Here is a 20,114-nt window from a genome sequence, read left to right as displayed (position 1 = left end):
CGGAAGTGATTAATGCTGTATCCTGGGGTTCTACTGTACGACTGTTGGGAGTTTTAAAACTGATCTCGTTGAGACATCAGCTAAAAAATTGTGAGAATGACAACCAAGATGAAACTATCAGTCTGAATAATCAATTCTTATAAAAAAAAAAAAATACCAAAATATTCTATCTAATCCAAATTGTGTGGGTTCTGGATATGACCTTAAACTATATTCGATGGTGAGGCCCCAGCTTGAGGGCTTTCGGGAGTGTGGAGCCACCCTTTAATTGCCATTGCTCCCAGGTCCACTCTGACCCGGAGTGGTAGTACCTGTTAGGGTCCCAACTATGGGTTAAATAAAAACCGACTTGAAAAAACAAATATATTCTATTAAAAAATTGTTCTTCAAAATCACTGGATTCGGCATTAAATAACCTGAAAAGGGTTGATATGCCATAAAACAAAAACAACCAACTAAATTGTGTGCCTGCCGGCATTAACAATAGTTTGAAAGTACTCATCATTGGCATCATTTCGACCGGTGTAACCTCCAACCTTCTTCAGATGTATAAGTAAAGTAACCATGTTCGGTAAAGAAAAGAGAAGGGTATTCATTTTTTTTTTTTCTTGTGGATTGTTATCTTCATAGTTATTGTTGTTTCACCACATTTCAGCCAACTCATCCTCTGGCCTTCTTCAGGTGGCTAACCACAACAGGATTGTAAATGCGGAGTTTTGTATCTTTATCCTCAGTCAGTTACTACCTTCCATAGTTGTTGTATCACCAAGCTTCTGGGCTGCTTTGAGTAGGGTCAAAACTGCTATCTTCAGACAATGTGCACCTGGAACTGTAGAGTCAACGCCTTTATCCATTGTGTCACAGAAAAATAAATACACAAATTATTAAGCCTCATCTCATAAGATTCCAAAAAATTAAACAATATATGACAGGAGGAGTTTAGCTCTACATAAATCTCCAGATCCTTTACCAAACATGGCGAATGATACACCTGAGGAAGGTTGACGGTTGCATCTACCAAAACGTTGTGCAAATAATACTCCAGATGAGAACATTAGTTCGGTTAATCCAAATAATACAATCATCTCTCTTTTTAAAAATTCAGAACTGTGATTACTGAATCTGTTCTAAATTCCAGTTTCTGATTCCAAAATCACCTAAAAACGTAGAATTTCATAATTATTTTTTTTGGGGGGGGGGGGGAGATTCATTTAGCAGAGTCCTTATCTGCTTTTAAATGTAGATATGATATATTTCTTTTAATTTGGCCAGCTTCTTAACGTTTTCCCTTTATTTAGTGAATTCAAGATTTTGATAAATTCATCATGGCATTTTCATCTATATTTTCCACATGTGCCATTTTTTTTTTTTTTTTTTCTATTTATCTGTTTGTGCAAATTTTACATGTGCCATTTTTATTGAAATTCGTTATTATGATCTATAAAGTTTTGTTTTGCCCATAAAAATCAATAAGTATCTATCATTAGTCCCATCAATTAAGTTTTAAATAAAAAGGAAAATTACTTTTGTAATTGGAAAATAGGTTCAATTTTTTTCCGATTCTAATACCCCAAAAAGTTCTGATCTTTCTGATTCCAATTCTGAGTAATATTCTCACATTGATATCTATTTGTGGTTAGACGATTCCAATATTTTTCCTGATTCCGATTATTTAGTAATCGCTAAATATTTAACTATGAAGTAGTTAGTTTTTTTTCCGCTATTATCAATGTAATTAATGTAATTATATATTACCAATGTAAAAACACATTGAATGTGAAATATTTTCTCAAGCATGAAAACACAATAATTTAAAGGAGTGATCTATAGATTTTAGTTTTACTAATAGTTTAAAATCAAATATTATTTTATTATGACTATTAACCATGGAAGATTTTGCTTTTTAACAAAATCAAATTAAAAAAAGACGTTTAAAAGAATCGTTTTTGGCCTCAGAAAATAGGTACAATGTTTTCCAATATTTCTGATTCCGATTAACCATCCCAACACTAATATCTACCTGTCTTTATGGCCCTGTCGGTGGAGCATTAGAATACGCCGACTGCCCCCCTGCAGAGGGTAAAAGTCCCTCAATGGGGGTCCTGGATATGACCTTAAACTATATCCAGTGGTGAGGCCTCAGCTTGTGGGCTTTGGGGAATGTGGAGCTACCCTTTAATTACCATTGCTCCCAAGTCCACTCTGACCCGGAGTGGTAGTACCTGTTAGGGTCCCAACTATGGGTTAAATAGAAACAGACGTGAAAACAAGTATATTCTATTAAAAAAATTGTTCTTCAAAATCTATGGATTCGACATTAAATAACCCGAAAACGGTTGATATGCTGTAAAACAACCAACCAACCAACCTGTCTTTATGTAGGTAATAGGACTTTTTTTTTTTTTTTTTTTTTTTTTTAAACTGTTTACAGCCATTTAAATTTATATTATTGTTTACATAATATTTCTTCATATTTTTTTTTTTTTTTTAAATCCTTAACTTTGGGCTACGATACTATTTTTTTACACACATTGCCTATGATGGTGTGAATTTTTTCACATCGCATAAAATTAAGTCTAGGGTCTTTGAAAAAAATTTTTTTATCAACAAACAATACAAACAAAATTTTTTTTTCTTGGCCTTCGGGACAAGATCACAGTGTAGTATCTGTTCTTCAGATGCTCCACTTCAATGTCTTGTTCTCTGTCAGTGGAGGAGAAATCCTTCACGACTGAGACAATTTTTATTTTTGTTCCTTTTCTCCACGTTAAAAAACGACCCTGGTGTCTAACTCTGTCCAGTGGGGAGGCATTGTAAATAGGAACAATGCAAACATTCATTGATTAATGCAGTTAGGGCAAAGAAGAATTCCATAGTCCTTGGAGACACCATTGTTGCACTGCAACTTGCAGTTGTTTGTAATAGTAAAAAGTAGGCATTAAAAAATTAACAGCCGGGTTAATAACATCTTATCAATGAAGTATCTTTGCATGTTAATTTTAACTTTTTTTTTTTTTTTCTTTATTGACTTATGTTGGCTAATAATGGTATTTCAACGTCGCCAACCTTTTAACTTTTGAATTTAACTGATCATTAGGCATATTTTTCTCTGATAAAAGAAATTTGATCTGAAGTTTATGAATATTTTTGCAGAATGTTTTCCATTGTTTAATGTCATTTTGAAATTTTGTATCTATAAATATTTATAATTTTTAATGTAATTTTTACATTAAATATTTTAATCTCCTGCATGCCTCAAATGTATTTCTGGCAGATTTTTTTGTTGTTGAAATTTTCCTTTGTTTGTCGGTGTCTCTTTGTCTGTATAGCTTGATTTTGTAAACCATAAACATATTATACATATATATATATATATATATATATATATATATATATATTAAAATTGGAACCTCTCAAGATAATAAAAAGCTCAATATACTATATAAAGCAATTAAATTAAATGAGAAAAATAAAATTGAATAAACAATATTTCTTGATTCATCAAATTTAAATCAGGAATTATAATCATGAAAAATCATTAATCCATGGAGTTTCAAAGATATGCGCTTTTCATCAGAGTATGAACATCAGTAAAAAAAAAAAAAAATGTATTACTTCGCAAAAAAAGTTTCTTATATATGTGTATGTGATTGTTTATTTCTTTTAGGCAATTTCAATTGTTTCAAAGCCGTTTTAACCTAGAATTCCTATTATAAATGAAACAAGATTTGGATGTATCACTTTTCCTTAAATTCGTACAAAAGTCTAAAAAACAGGAAAATAGAAATAAATTGAAAAATTCTCATATTTTTGCTTAAAAAAAATAAAACTTGTTTTTAAGACTATTTTGCTTTGGACAAGGCATGAAGCCACTGGATAAAAGAAGCTACAAAAAATATCACTTTACGGTCAAATACTAACAAACAATAAGGATTAGATGGATATATTCTGATACAGAAAAAAGCAATTCTTCCTCCTTTGCCAAAAATATTGCTAATGGTATGTGAGGACTAAAGAACAAAATAAAGAAAATGATAGTTACCAGGCTGTTGAAATTAAACCCAAAGTCCACTTTCTATTTTATCTAAACAAAAATACACCAACATCTTCATAGTCCATTGCTATTACAATGCCAGAAGTTGTTTGTTTTATATCAGATGATCAGGGTGTTCATTTATGTAAGTGCATATTTTTTACCTTAAAATAATACTATATATTAGTTTGATCGCCCATTGGTTTCACGGAACTAATGGAAATCTAGAATCTCAGCTGATGGTCAGAAAGTGATTATTCACCATGTTTTGACAGTGTTTTTTCGAAACCGCAAGTATTGATGGACGATCGATCAAACTAATGTTGATATAAATTTAAAAAAAAAAAAAAACACTCTTTTAGGAGCAACTGCATGTTCAGTTTCTAAGCAACATTTGCATTGCTATCCATCATTGCATCACATAAAAATTACATTTTGTTCGATGCCTATTTAGAATTATTTAAAAACAAAAATACTGGAAAGTATTTGATATACGTATTTGTCACAGAATGAAGATGTCGTATTCCAAAAATCATGTAAATTGATCAAGATTTTTTTTTTTTTTTTTTAACTAAGGAAATCAGATTTTATGACGAAGCGAGACAGATTTGATCGGTCATGATGTATATATAAGAGAGAGAAAATTCAATTCGAATTATCAAAATCAAATTCAGCCTTATAATAAGTACATTTACTATTAAATAGTAAATCAAATTTTTATTTCTTAGTTAAATAGTAAATCAAATTTTTATTTCTTAGTTAAAAAAAAAAACTACTTGATCAATTTTTGATTTTTGGAATATGACATCTTCGTTCCGTGACGAGTACGTACATTATGAAGATTTTTCTGTTTTTTTTTTGTTTTTTTTTTTAATAAATGTAATCCTAAATAAGCACCTTTTTATTCTTTTTACAATCTTTAACACTTCATCTCATTAACGTCGTCATTAGAGGAATATTTAAAAAAATATATACAGCTCAGTATTATTTCAAAGCCACGTATGATTGCATAAAACCATTAATTTTTGGCAAAAGAAAAAAAATCTCCAAGTTGAATTTTTAATTGCTTAATTATAAATCAAACAAGATGCAAAGGGAGATAAATCTGTTTGTATTGTACCACAAGAAACATAATCTCTGGAATTATTGATAAGAAAAATTTTAAAAAATGTATTAATTATTTTATCTTATGATGTATTGGAACATATTGGACCTTTTTTTTATTATTATATATATTGTAAGAAATTATTTCTCACATCCCAATTTACTCCTTGTCGAGGTAAAAGAATCTGCAAATACAAAAGCCATACCTTTCAAACTCAAAATTTATTCAAATGTAACAGCAATGAAAATTTATTGCGTCTGGTATTGTCCATTTGCAAAACGGTGGCCAGTTTTGCCTCTATTGCATAGAGCCAGTAGTATGAACTCCTATTGTCAGAGTGTTAATTGTTCCTCGAAACAATCCATGTTTGTTCATGTAGACTTGGCGGGAATGTTGGCGCCTATAATTAGGTATAATGCGAGTCACTTCAGACTCTAGCCGAATTGAGATCAGATCCGATATTGATAAATAAAACATGAAGAACTGTTCTTGAATGTCATCCTGTAATCAGGATAATTTTAGCAATATAAAATTGTCTCTGCTTGTAGAGATGTGATCCTTTGTTCACCAACAGTTTGGTGAGACAGCATGAAGAAATTGATGTAGCTCCCTTCTTTCATGGGAACTGCTGGTAATGAGTCCATCCCGTTGCCGAATCTCTGTGTGGACTGACTGAAATAAAAGCATGATACAAAAAGCGCGCCAAGCAAATCACCTGACACATTCAAAATTAACCAATGACAGCCGACCACCAAACTGCGTCGATGGCTCAACAAAAAGAAATAGCGAATGTAAATGAAATTTCTCACAATATATAGCATGTCTCACAAATTAGTTTATAAATAAAAGTGCCCGGTCATAAGCTCTACAAGAGCTAGTATGAAGTATTCTATTTAAAAATGCATTATATTGTACCCGAGTTTCATCGATTTGTTAATAATAATGTATATAAATTTTTAAACAAAGGAAGTTATATTTCCAACAAAAAATGAAATACGAGTTAAGGATGAAAATAAAATATATATATCATGACAGAAACCTGTTCAACGTGTTTATTTGCCCGATATTTCGATTCGCATACTCTTGTATGATGAGGAATTGAGTGTGCAAATTGAAATATCAGACCCCTTAACATGTTTCTGTGTTAATCAGCTTATTTTTCATAGATTTAATAAAATCTACTCAAATATAAAAAATGAGATTAAAGCAAACTTTTTAGAAAAGTCTTAAAAGTAAACTCTACTTTCCAAAATTGCATATTTGACAGATTTTGTTGTAATTGTTTTTGTTTTATTATATATATATATATATATATATATATATATATATATAGTTTATCTTGTATAGACAGTTTGCTTTTAGACCCTTAGCATGGATCCCAGTATGTTTGTAAAAAAATGTTTGTTCCCGAGTTTTACCAGAATTCCTGATTGTTTTGTTTTGTCCTTAGATCTTGCGCCTTGTAAAGTGTTTCTACATTTTTTTTTAAAAAATATCCTGCACAACCATGGACGAATTAAAATTTTGTTTGTTTATTTGCTCAAGGGAAACAACTCTTACGTTAGGATTGTCTCCCTTAAAACTTTTTATATTTTTGACTTGTTTTCTTACAATTCAAGTAAATATATATATATATATATATATATATATATATATATATATATATATTTTATTGTATGTATATGAACCAAAACATCTCTTATTTATTTTCTTGTTTAACTTGTAATATCTTTGAGATTTTTATGACTTAATTCAAATAACTTTATGACAAAAGCATTTGTATTGCGTTAGTTAAAAGTCTGTTGTCTTTTTTAAAAATCTGAAATAGATAATAATAAAAAAAAAAAATTAAATAGAATCTTTGGTTAAACCAGTATAATGTTTATTCGCATTAAAAAAAAAATTTGATTGGATTATAATTCTAAGCATTGTTATACTCACGTTTCAGCCAATGTAACCTACTTTTTCCACATGCATCCTTTAGAATCAACACTACTGTGAATATATCTAAGTCTGAATATATGTGCCTGAAGAAATCTGGCGGTTACATTGGCCGAAACGTTATAAATATAACAGCCAGAATATCGATCTGCATAATCCAATTAATGCCGATCAATCCTCAGTTCAAAACTGCCGATATAGAAAGTTTATTTTTGCTATGCTAACTAAATACTATGCCACTTATATAAAGTTTATTTTTGCTATGCTAACTAAATACTATGCCACTTATATGCTACTTATGTTTTGTGTTGATTTCTTTCTCTAAAACATTTGGATTTTAGAATTTACTTCCTATGAACTAAAAAATATCTTATTATTCAGCACTTCATATGAAACAATAACTCTTCTTATTGGTAGTAAAATAAAATGAACTTTTTGCTACTTTGTTTTATGGGCAGATGACTTCTTGCAGACTTTTTAGTGCTGATTACAATTAACTGCTAACATGGCACATTTTGTTTGTAAAAAAAAAAGTGCATTTTATGCGTTTTAGTTTTTTGTGGTCAGTTTTTTGTTTTTATTTTTGGAGATGTCTACTTGGAACAGGGGAAAACAATTTGAAAAATTCTTACGAAAATTTAAATTTTGTAAAAAAGAAAATGTTTGTTTTCCAAACACGAAGAAAAAAAAAGTTACACGTTCTAATAATAAACTGTTAAAAACTATTTCAAAATTGTAATTATATTTATTTATTGTGAAAGTTAAATTTTGTATTTAAAAAAAAAAAAGATATTAAAAAAAAATTTTTTTTTTTTTTTTTTTTTTTTCAATTCATACAATTTCAGATAATGACCATTTTCCTTATTTTAGAAAAAAATACAAAAAATGCCTGTTGTAATTTATTTTTAAATTCTAATTATTTTATAAAACCTAACAAATTTAATTCAATGGATGTTCAGATAATTAATGCTTTATTTTATGTTATTGTGTTAATTTAGGATGTTTTTGCTGCTTTTACTAAAGAGTTATGCAAAACTTTAACATTTTTGTAGGAACTTCTTGAATTGCCCCCCCCCCTGTTCCTGGGGGAAGTTTTCAAAAATAAAAAACAAACAAAAAAAAGAAAAATGTCCTCAAAAATTAAAATATAGAAATGACAAAATAACTATATTAATCTGATAACAACTATCATAATTTTTCCTCTGGTGATCTACTGTATAATATTGTGAAACTTGCCTGGATTCTAAAGTTATTGTTCCATTTTGTGTTTTTACAATATATCATTGTATGTTTAAATGTGAGTATTTTCATGAAAATCTTTAATAAAACTACAAAAGTAATTACAGCTACTGATTTATTCATTTGTAAATCAGTGTTACTATGCAAGTCCAAAATTCGACCTAATTAAAAACTAAAAATGCAGACAAATCTTTATGATGCATATACCCATCATGAAATGAAAATATCATATTCCAAAAATTATATTTTTTACTAAGAAAACCAAGCAAGGACTATTTTTATACATTGTTTAATAAATAAATGATTTAATTCTAATCACCAGGATCAAAATCAACCTTGTAATGGCTACAATTTACTATTAAAATCACTGAAATATGTTATAACTGAATCAATTTGCATAATTTTTGGAATATGACATTTTTGTTCCATGATGGGTACTTACATTATAAAGATTTTTCTCATTTAAAATTTTTTTTTATTTTAATTAAGTTGATTGGCGATAGGAACCAAGCATTTCCCAATAAGTATTTTAATTAAGATTTTCTCTATTAAATGAACAAATTTCACATGGATCTATTCATTTTTATATAGACCCCCCCCCCAATATGTTTATAAGTTCTACTCAAAAAATATGCCTATCAAGTTGCTGATCATTTTTTTTATGTAAATCTATGCAAATTTCACAAATCTTTAACTTTCTAATAGTTTAACAATAAAAATGTGTGCTTATACAGTTAGGGCATAGGTGAAAATCGCAGTTTTGAATAAAAACTTTTTGATATACTTATATATCAGATAAAAAAACAAAAACATATCTACATCAAACATTAGAAAAAAATTATCAAGTAATATTTTAATCTCCATATATAATAAAATGACTGCAGAAATTCCCCTCTGGACCAAAGTATTGTAGGTTTGCAACAACAGATGCCACATACAAATTCAATACATCTTGGCTAATAGCCATTATCTTATGTAGCTTTCGAACACCATTTTAGACACCTTCAGTTGTGATAATAAAATGCTACGTTGCATCCAACAAGCAACACCATCACAATCGCGACATCTTCAGAGGAGGAAGTCCCTATTTTTCTTTCTAAATATTTAGTCCTATCACTACTACTAGTTGTCACTGGCACGAATTCTACACATTGCACAGATTCTGTGATTGCACCAACCATAACTGGTAATATAATTTTTTCACTTTCCAATTCATAAATAATAAAAGCTCCCTCACCAAAGTCCATCTATTCTAATTGGCTAAGCTCTGAAAATTCTCATATTCTGGAATGAAGTTCTTCGCTTTATATAGGTTACTAATATTAAAATATGGTGTCAGTTAGATACATATTATTTTGCCAAGAGTCAAGTTCATTTGATGGATAGGTAATGTATGTAAGATCGAAAAATACAAGAGCGAGAAAATCATCAAATGAATGTTAAATAACCCGTTTACTTGCTTTCTTTTACAAAGTTTAAACTGCACTATCCACTATAAGAATCTCCTTCGTTGTTATGGAAAGCGACAATGCTGTCGTCTTTATTAAAACAATAAAATTACAGTTCTTTTACGATTACGTGTAGATTGGTGATATTTCGAAACGACGTATTTTTTATATTAATTCATACATTGAAGAGTTTAGCTCCCACATATTTGCATCTTTTATATTAAGACTAGCGTGGGGTAACTGGCATTGCCCGGGTGTTTGTAGGTGCGTGTATGGAGAGGGAGTAAGTAATAACCCTGAAACGATGTTAAAAAAATCGGAAAAACTAAAACAAAAAAAAAACGCTGTGCGTATAGGGGTGGTAAACTAAAGAATAAGCGAAGTGAAAAAGAAAAAAAAAAAAAACGTTACCCGGATGTTTAAAGATGTAAAAGAAAAAAAAATAGATTGGTCGGGAGACGGGATTGAACTCGGAAGCCTTGACGCGGAGATGAAACAAATGCCAACCACTTAACCGTCTAGGCCAGGAGTAAGAAGAATTGATTAGAATGTTAAAATAAGGCTTATAAAGCGAGTGAAAGAGGTTTGATTGACAGATAGCTGCTAAATGAGGTCATCGCGGGAGCGTTACGAGATGACGTAGCAGTATTTTATTTAATGCTGGAAAGCTTTTTGGGGTTTGTTTATTTTGTTTCAATGCAGAGCAGTTTTCGCTTCCCCAAGATGATGATGGGGGAAACGCATCAAAGCTTGTGGACGTTCCCAGCGTGATACCAAGAACACCATGTTAGCTTTGAATTAGTTTCGCTTTTTATATGAAAAAGCCCAATCAACACGTGAGAAGCCAAAATAGCAATAATTTTTGTAAAACTTGCTGTAAGTAAATCTAGACGATACGCGCTTTCCCAAATCGTAGATATTATTATATAGGGGGTATATAAACAGTTGTAAGCGATAGTAACCCCCCCCCCCCAGGAGCGTGTGCGAAAGAAGCTTTTGCGAGACATACACGAAATGGTCACACACATTTTGCCTTTCATATATAAAGATTCTTCCTAAAATAAAATGACCTTGTCTTCGTCATAACAACCACACATTTACACAACTCATGTTATCAAGTTTTTTTTACTATTAAACACACTGTGTAGCTTGGTGATGTGTCAAACCAACACATTTCATATATATTTATATATTAAACAGTTTTTGCAGCTTTTATATTAAGATTTCTCCCCCCCCCCCAAAAAAAAAAAAATAAATAAATAAAAGAAACAAATACAAAAAATATTTAACAAAATACAAAAGTGTATTTGATAATAATTTTATCTTTTCCATGCGATTTAACTACATTTATACACTTTCCGGTATTATGATAATGAATATCGCTTGTAAAATTGTCACCAAAATAAGGTTATGCTTTCCAACGGCCAGCCAAACAACGCATGTGCGTTGTTTGGCTTATGGACAGACTATTTTTCAGCAACAGTTTTACATGTGTTATTCGTTTACAGATTACCCGAAAACCTTTCCATGTCATGAAATTAGGACGAATATGGAAGGCGGTGAGAAACAACCAATTAAACTTTTTTAGAAGTGTGAACATTACCTTTATTAATGCTATATAGCGAATATGGCTATATTGAAGATGCTAACTCTGAACTAAATTGTACAGGTTAGTTCCCAAACATTAGCATATTTTATTATGCCAAAAAAAAAAATGTATAGAAGTTTAATGAACGAAATGACACAAACTTATATTTTGACAATTTTATTTCTGCAACATATTTCTTTTAATAAAATTCTGTAATTTTATTTTTTCATTGGAACCAATCGTTATAAAAAAGATGTGATTATTGGAAGCTAAACTCTTCAATATATAGATAGATATATGAAATGGGTCGCTACCATACATTCATTTTGGCCACAGCCACCAGTGCCTGCTATTTTAATGGGCTAGCAGTGACTCCCACTAACAACCATAGTTTCATTTTTGGTTTGTTTTTTGTTTTTTTTACGGGTGAGGTGGGGGTGCATAGTTCCACCGGGCAACGTCGATACATGGGTCCTGCTAGTTAAGAATAAAAATCAGGTTTCACATGTTTTACCAATTCGCCATTGAGCACTTGTGCACAGATACTTTTTGGGTTTTCAGTTTTGACATTTGGAGAGTGCATATCAAGGGCAGAGAAATGCAATTTCAGGCTGAATTTTTCTTTTGTAACAAATAAATAATTAATAAAGATGAACATAGTTTCTGTTGGGTATTTATTGAATTAAAATAAATATAAAGAAAACTTATAGCATATTTTTTTCAACAAAATAGACAATTTTTTTTAAATTTTTAATAAAACATGGACATGCATTATTGAAATGCGTGTGAATTTTGAGAAAACTATTTTTTCTTTCAAAGTTTTAAATTTTCGTAATAAAGTTCAAATTTTTTTTATTCGTAATGAATGAATACCCCTGATGTATGTTTGTCTGCCTCTGCTATGCACTCTCCTAATGTTCCAACTGAAAACCAAAATAGTTGTACCTACGCACAATTGCTGCCATTGTTTATTGCTTGGTTAAATGGCAGACGGATTTATCTCCCCTTGCGTTATGGGTATTTCCTCTCTTATAAATGGCGGATCAGCAAAATATAAAACTAATTTTTGTTTTTAATTAAAATTCTACTCGGTAACTTTTTCCTAATTTTTGGTGTAAATAGCCATTTTTTTCTGATAGGTAAATATATCAAATACTTTTCCTATTAATTTATTTGGAACTGATTTTCATCTGTGTAACACGATTTTCACCCGTGTCTTTTGCTTTATAAACACCAATTAAAAAAATTTTTTTTTTTTTTTTTTCTTTTTTTTTTTTTTTTTTTTTTTTTGCATCAATAATTTATAAATAAATAATTCTGCAATAATAACTATAGTTATTTAGCATCAAATCAGTGAGCCTCACATTAAGAATAGTTTATGTATTTCATATATAACTGTATAGTATTTTATAAATGCTTTATTCTTTATTTTACTAAATTATTGATATGTTTTAAATAAGTCATTTAAAATATATTTTGTCATGTCTCATTGCACTTTATTTGTTTTACTTTTTTTTATTGTTTAAATTCTTAGTCTAAATTTATGTCTTAATTTTTTAAATTCGAACAATAGTTATTAAAATGTTTAAATTGTCAATAACGGACAAAAGTAAACTTTGTTTGAATGTAAACTTTCCTTAAACATTTAACTAAATGTACAGTTAAATCATAACATTTCATATGTATGATAAGTCTTTACTTTGTAGATCTTTGTTTGATATGGGTTTCATAGGTAGTTCTGACAAAGCTACTTCATCGCTATCACTAACTGTTGTGACCTTGAAGGGCCAACAATAATCCAGACAACACGGTGGTATACTTAGAAGAGTGTATTTTTCAAAAGTACAGAAATAATATTTACAGAAAGCTTGCATCTGATACTGTAGCTAAGGCTGCCAATAATGACTGCTATAACACTTTATCGTTACTCTATTCATAGTTTCTGGCAGAGTCCATCTATTCCTGAAAATGGGTATATAAGACTAATACTAATCTGGGGAAAGTACCAATGCGTGTATATTCTCCCTCCAGCTATGGCATAATTCACATTGACACATGAGTTTCCATTAGATCACTGAAATTAAGCAACATTGAGCCTGGTCACTAAAATAAGTGACCATTTGGGAATTCTAGGTGCTGTATGTGCTCTCCGCTTATCTCGGCATTGTTTCCAGTCATCTAGCACTTCTTCTTGCCACTAGACTCAAGCAGTGCCAGTTCAGTGTAATTGTGAGCAATGCTTGATCACAATTACATGCGCAGCTACCCTTGCATGGGGTACCTATTCTCTCTTGAGACTGAATGGAGGCGTCATCATCATCGTCATCATCATCAGCTATGGATTAAATATTAGTGTAGACTAGACTCTCAAGCCTTGCTTGTGCAGCTAGTTCAGGAGAAAGGAATCTCAGAAATGACACCAGTCTTTCTGCTTATCTTAGCATTGTTTTCAGTCGACGACTTGCCACTGGATTCAAGTAATGACACTTCAGGAGAAGTGTGGATTGTGATTGTGCAACCTTTGCTTCACTATAGACTCCCTGCATAGACACCTTTTGCTGGTGTTATCCATTATCTCTTCAGATTGAGAGGAGACTTCTTATAGTAGCTGTTAGTAACCAAAGAATATTTTAAATACAAATTAAATTTTCATTTTATTTTTTTGTTTGTTTGTTTGTTGTTTAAATGTGTATTGATTGAAATATCTATATCTTTTTTTTTTTTCTTTTTTTTTTCTCCCCATTTTTTTTATTTTATTATTATTAGGATTATTGGAATTTCCGGTCTATGATAGTCCCACCTGCCAAGCAGATGATACGGTATGGGCTGAGAACAACCTGTACAAGTCTACCAAAGGCAGTACAAAGGCTTCAGGGCATCGACTGGAGCCAGGGGTAAGATAGACCTGCCGCTAACTTCCAACCTTGTGCCCCCCATGCCCTCTTTTTTTCTCTATCTCTGTTCTTTTAATCTTTTATAGTGCCACATTTTGCTTAGCATGTCCACTGAGCAGACAGCTCGCCTATTTTTTTTTTTTTTTGTTTTTGATTGGTCTTTTTTTGTCCATCCGTCTGTTTGTCTGTTCATCCTTTCTTATATCCATCTACTTATTTCTATTTACCTATGCTAATGTTGCTGCTATGACTGGCCAGAGAAATTAGAAGAGCAGGAGGAAGGGGGGGAGCATATCTATTCATCATCATCGTCATTATCAGACCATATTTTTTTGTAAGCCTAATAAAAACTACTTTTAGAAGTAATAAAGTATAAAGTAAGCCACAAGTAACCAGACAGTTATTCATATATATATATATATATGTATGTATGTGGTCGCATTTAACAATGACTGAGTAGGTGGAAGGATTTGAGGTGACATAATTCCATCTCAGAAATTGTTTTTTAACCTCTGAAGAGCCCTTGGGAAAATGCATAATTTGCAAAATAATAATTTTGGGAGCAAAACGACTGTATGGAATAGAAAAACGAAGATGCATTAAAAAAATAAGGTACTTGTTTATATATATATATATATATATATATATATATATATATATATATAAAATTTTACCTAAATATCAAATTTAATATCTGAACTAAAAATGTTTTGACTGCCTGGTAACTTCTGACTTACACTTTTATAAAGAACATGTAAAAATAATTTTTTTTTATGAAAAAAAAAAAAAATCATAGTTCAACAGGTTTTCTCACTTTGTTATTGTGTTAGTTTTGTCCCCTTCCCCGGATCATCTTCAGGTGTTCATCTAAATCGTTATTAATATTTATGAAAACCTTCAGCTGTAGCCATCATTATTCAGTTTTCAAGAGTCAAGCTATTCTTGTTCTGTTCATCGTATTACTCCACTATCTTTAACCGTTTTTGACCTGAATTATGATGTAGATGATTAATTAATGATTTATTTTTGCTGTTATATTCATTTATTTATGGCTGAACAAATTAGTTCAACCATGTCATAGAGAGCTAATTAACCAAACATGAACATAAAAAAAATTAAATTAAATGAGGAAGCGAGACTGGAATGTCTTGCTTCGCCATCTTGAATAAACAAAGGGAAATAATCCAAGTTGAACTTTAAAAAATAAAAATTTAAAAAAACTGATTTTTGGTATATGATCTTTTCGTTCCTTGATGAGTGCATAGATCATAAACATTTTTTTCTGTAGCTTTGTTTTTTTTAATATAAGGGCAATTCTGGATAATCACCCAATGTTTATTAGTGGAGAATTAATTATTTTGAAGAATTTTAGTTTGTGTACTATCCGATGCTGCTTTTCAAAAGATTTAATTCGAAGTATATAATTTAAAAAAAAAAAATGTATGAGTGAAGAAAAAAAAAGAAGCATAACAATGGTTAGTGATAATGATTGATTGGAATTGGGTTTCCATACTCGTGTTTAATGGTTTTAAGAATTAGATTTAAAAAAAAAAAATTTTTTTTTAATATATGCTAATAGAATTAAAGAATAGTGGAACTTAACACATACCAGACATAATGTATTTCAACCATAACTGGTCGCTTTAAGGTTTGAAAATGATAATACAATTTTCCCATTTTCTCTCTTACTACTTAATTATCGGAGGTGGGGGTGAGGCAGGGCGGGGCTCATCAGTTATAAATCCTGGGATTTAACTCCCTTCACCTTAACCTTTGACCAAGGTTTGCTACAGAGGAAAGTACACAAGAACTGCAGAATCTGTTACCAATGGAGATTAAGTATCTGTCTGAAGCCGAAACTATACAATTACTCCTATATATTGTATACTTTTAATGCTTTTAATAATGCGGGAAGTAGATGTTCATTCATTATACCATTCTCCCAGGCATTATCTTCTTTTTTTATGTAAAGGTAGTGTAGTATGTTCTGTCGTAATTCATTATGATACCACCTTGTTTGGGATTACTGCCTCTTTTTGTGTGTGTGTGTTGGGGGGGGGATAGTGATATACTAGCAAAAAATGTTTGGGGGAACGGATTGAAGAATCCGAAAGTAGAAGGTAAACAGATTCAACTATATGTTCTACAGATCCAGGATCTACATTCCAAAATCCATCTTGCATGTAAATACTGAAAATGTCAGAAATAATTTTGAAAAAACCAACACTTAAAGTTACAGATGGGATGTATTTTATAATCGTGAGGGTTAAGGGTTGTTTCCTTTTATTCTTTTTCATCACAAACAAGTCATATTGCCACTTGAACTTGAGGGACTACGATTTGGAATTGTCGAACAGGGGACTGTGGGGAGTTGAGCAGCAAGATATCTGTTCGCATTACATTTAAACTTCTGCAGGTTAGTACAGACAGGAAAGCCGGAAACAGGGAGGGAATTTCAAAATTATGCAGTCCGAGAACAGAAACAATTAGATGTCTTTCCAGCATCTAGGATCTCAGCAGTGAAGTGGTGGGATTTTGCTGCTTGGCAGGTTAGTAGGAAGTATATACATCAAGGGGGTCACAAGTGAAATGAGTACATCTGATCATATTCCATTAAAATATTTGTAAAACAGGCACAAGGATGCAACATTGTGACAATGGGACAGAAATTGGAGCTTGGCCGATACTGTGGGACTTATTAAATTTGAGACTCGTTTTTGGATCCTGTCTAAGAATGAGAGACCAGTAGTAGATACATCTGTCCAGATTTGACAGCAATACTTAATGCATGGGTGAATTGTGACCTTGGTGTGAGTAATTTTCTAGTACGGTAGAGGGAACCCACCTTCTTTGTAGCAGCCTTGACAATGGCCCCAATATATTTGTTTCAATTCATGTTGCCTGTGAATGTTAAGCCAGGAAGTTGAACAATGAGCTCTCAGGATGGATGTTATTTGTCATGGCAATTGGTGGTTGGGAAGGTTTTTTTGTAATTGTTAAAGGAAAGAAGCTTAGTCTTAGTAGCATTAATTCAATCATCAGTCGTTTTCACCTGATACGCAAACATGTATACATACATTATTGTCAGATATGTGTTAGATTTTCTAATTCTTCAATATTTGCATATTGAACACGCTGAGCTCACAAGTCGGAAATATGATATCTGATTTGAATTGAAGCTGGAGTCAAAGTTTAGTTAGAGGTTCAATTTGAACTTCTAAATAAACTTTGACTCAGTCTTTTATAAATGATGAAATTATTTATCCACAAAAATATTATGTTATAATTTTATGAAAATCGGCTTTCGACATAATATATATATATATATATATATATATATATATATATATATATATATATATACTTTTTTAAATTCTTTTTTTCCACTACCTGACAGGTTTGTGTTTCTCTGGATAATATTCAGGTCTTTTGATATATAATAATTTTAAGAAGTTTACTTCAGGTAATAATTAGAATTGTTTGAATGTTGGCCAATATAAATTGTCTATTATGTTTCGATTTGTTTGCTAGAAGTAAAGAATTTTTTATTTTTTTTTAAATTGCGAGTCAAAATACATTTTGTTTGGCATAAAAATTTGAAGCTTAGTAAAAAGAATGTATGGAAGTTTTAATAGAAATAATGTTTGGTGGAAGTGTGTGCTCTCTGAGTGCTCATATTACTAGTTAGAGAATAAGTTTTTAGTTATGTCCTATCAAAAACTATATTTGATGTTCTTTTCATACAAAATGAAAATCATCCCTATTTGTTTTATATACAAAGAATTGGATCCATAACATTTTGTTGAGATTGGGTTTAGCATCAAAATCATAACTTTTGGGCAGTCCTTTTGAAAAAAGTGGTTAACAAATCAAATATATCTATAAAAGTGAAATCGTCCGTGTGTGTCTATTTCACTACTAAACTACTCTGTTAATTTTCAGTCTACAGACTTGGGATTTGACATAAGGATTATTGAGATTTGGGAAACTTTTTCCAATCAGTTTTTGGCCAAAAATTTGGCTGTCAAGGGGTCAAAGTTGAATGATTTGACTTTTGAAAACTCTACCAAACATTTTGCCAATTTTGGGTCTAAACACTTGAAATTTTAGATGTAGATTACTTAGAAATGGACCGAACTTTTTTAATTCGATTTGAGCCCACAACAAAAGATGTTAAAGAGTCAAAATTGGGGTCAAAGTTAAAAAAAAAAAACTTCATCTTTGTGGTCTCTACCAAATTACTCAGCCAATTTTTGGTCTAAACATTTGAAATTTTACATAAAGTGTATTCAGACATAAGGCAACCTTTTTAATCGTTTTTTAGCCGATAATTTAGTTGCCAAGGTGGTCAAAGTTGAAAAAGTTGACCTTTGCAGACACTACCAAACTCCTTCACCAATTTTGGGTCTAAATACTTGAAATTTTAGATGTAGATTACCTGGACATGAGTCAAACTTTTTAATATAAATATACATATGCACATAAAGTTATGAACAGTACATAGGGCCCGAGCAAAGCCAGGTTGAACTGCTAGTAATAAATAAATGTTACCAAAGGCAACTATCTAACTTGGTTTTTAGTGTTTTTACTTCATGTAAAATGTTTATTTGGCTAAAAAAACAAGTGTTTTTAAAGGGTATACGACCACAAGAAAAAATGGCCGTGTGACAAATACATTGTGACCACTTTTTCTTGTGGTTGTGTACCCTTTGAACTTGCTTGTTTTGAGCCGATAAAACATTTTAGTAAAACATTAAAAATTTACCAAGTTAGGTAGAAGAGAAACTTATCTTACCTTTGGTAACATTTATTTGTTATATATTTGAATTTTTTACCCTTTTTTTTTTTTTTTTTTTTTTTTTTTTTTTTTAAGACTGTGACAGTAAAATATACCGTAAATTTGCTTTTAACCAATAACAGCAAAGATAAAATTGTATGAGTCTCCTCATCAGCTCATTTGACATATTGGTTAAGGCGTTTCCTAATGAGGTAGGAAACCAGGGTTCAATTTTCAGTAAAGTTTTACCAAAAACTCAAAAAGTTCATCTTTTCTGCTGTTGTTAGGGAAAAATAGGGTCCAGTCCTTAGTTTAGTCATAGTAAAAACTAAAATATTGTACTTAATGATCTCCTTGCTAAACACTTAGCATTATAATGTGTGGATCAAGGGTAAGTGGAGTAATCCTGGAAAAGAGTGGCATCCTCCACTACATTTTCATATATTCCATACTAATTCTCAAGTTCAGCAGAAAGATTTCAGAGTTTGACAAAGAACACCCGAAGAAGTTTGGAAGCTACACTGATCAAAATGCTCAAGGCGGGAACAATGATCCAAATACAAATTATTAATCTTTGTCTTAGAAACAGTCTGGAAGTAATTATTTTTCAAATGTTTGATTGAAATTAATCTGCCGAGGAGACCGATTCTTCATGCTGTGATCAAACTATCTTATAAGAGCTGCTCTCTGCAAAAGGAAAGATATGTCAATTTTTATGACTGCTACGCATCCAGATTATCTGTTTGTGCTGTTATCCATTTCAACAATGTCACCTCGCATGATAAAATAACGTGTGTGAGATTCAAAACAAGATAATTAACTGTAATTCTTTTAAATACAAAAATACGTTTATTCAAAGATTTTCTATTTACCATTCTAGTTCTTTTAGCCAAATCCAAACTGACAATCCAATCGTATTATTGCGGGGCCAGTGGCGTGGTGGAAAAATCAATTGTAAAAAGTTATATTCTTCTGAAGGTTGAAGATTCAATCCTTGGTGTGGGCGACCGAAAAATACAATTGCGAATTACTTAGGACATCTATCCAGTCATGGCTGACAGAACAAGAGCATGCTACCCCTATGAAGTA

General features: G+C 31.0%; 1 protein-coding gene across 50 annotated transcripts in view; it reads left to right on the top strand.

Annotated features, from left to right (window-relative positions):
• The window catches only part of LOC145252565 (rho GTPase-activating protein 190-like), a 793,870-nt gene that overhangs the window by 629,413 nt on the left and 144,343 nt on the right, over positions 1-20,114 (top strand). For all 50 annotated transcript variants that reach the window (XM_080112152.1, XM_080112143.1, XM_080112148.1 and 47 more), the window contains one exon: positions 14,121-14,248. In XM_080112152.1, the coding sequence (XP_079968278.1) occupies positions 14,121-14,248 (128 nt within the window). The remainder of the gene's footprint in view (positions 1-14,120; positions 14,249-20,114) is intronic.

The sequence above is a fragment of the Euprymna scolopes genome, chromosome 29 (genome assembly GCF_053919585.1).
Source record: "Euprymna scolopes isolate OS-2025 chromosome 29, ASM5391958v1, whole genome shotgun sequence".
Classification (NCBI taxonomy): domain Eukaryota; kingdom Metazoa; phylum Mollusca; class Cephalopoda; order Sepiida; family Sepiolidae; genus Euprymna; species Euprymna scolopes.
The sequence above is the reverse complement of the archived record's forward strand: the minus strand, read 5'-3'. Positions and strand labels throughout refer to the sequence as shown.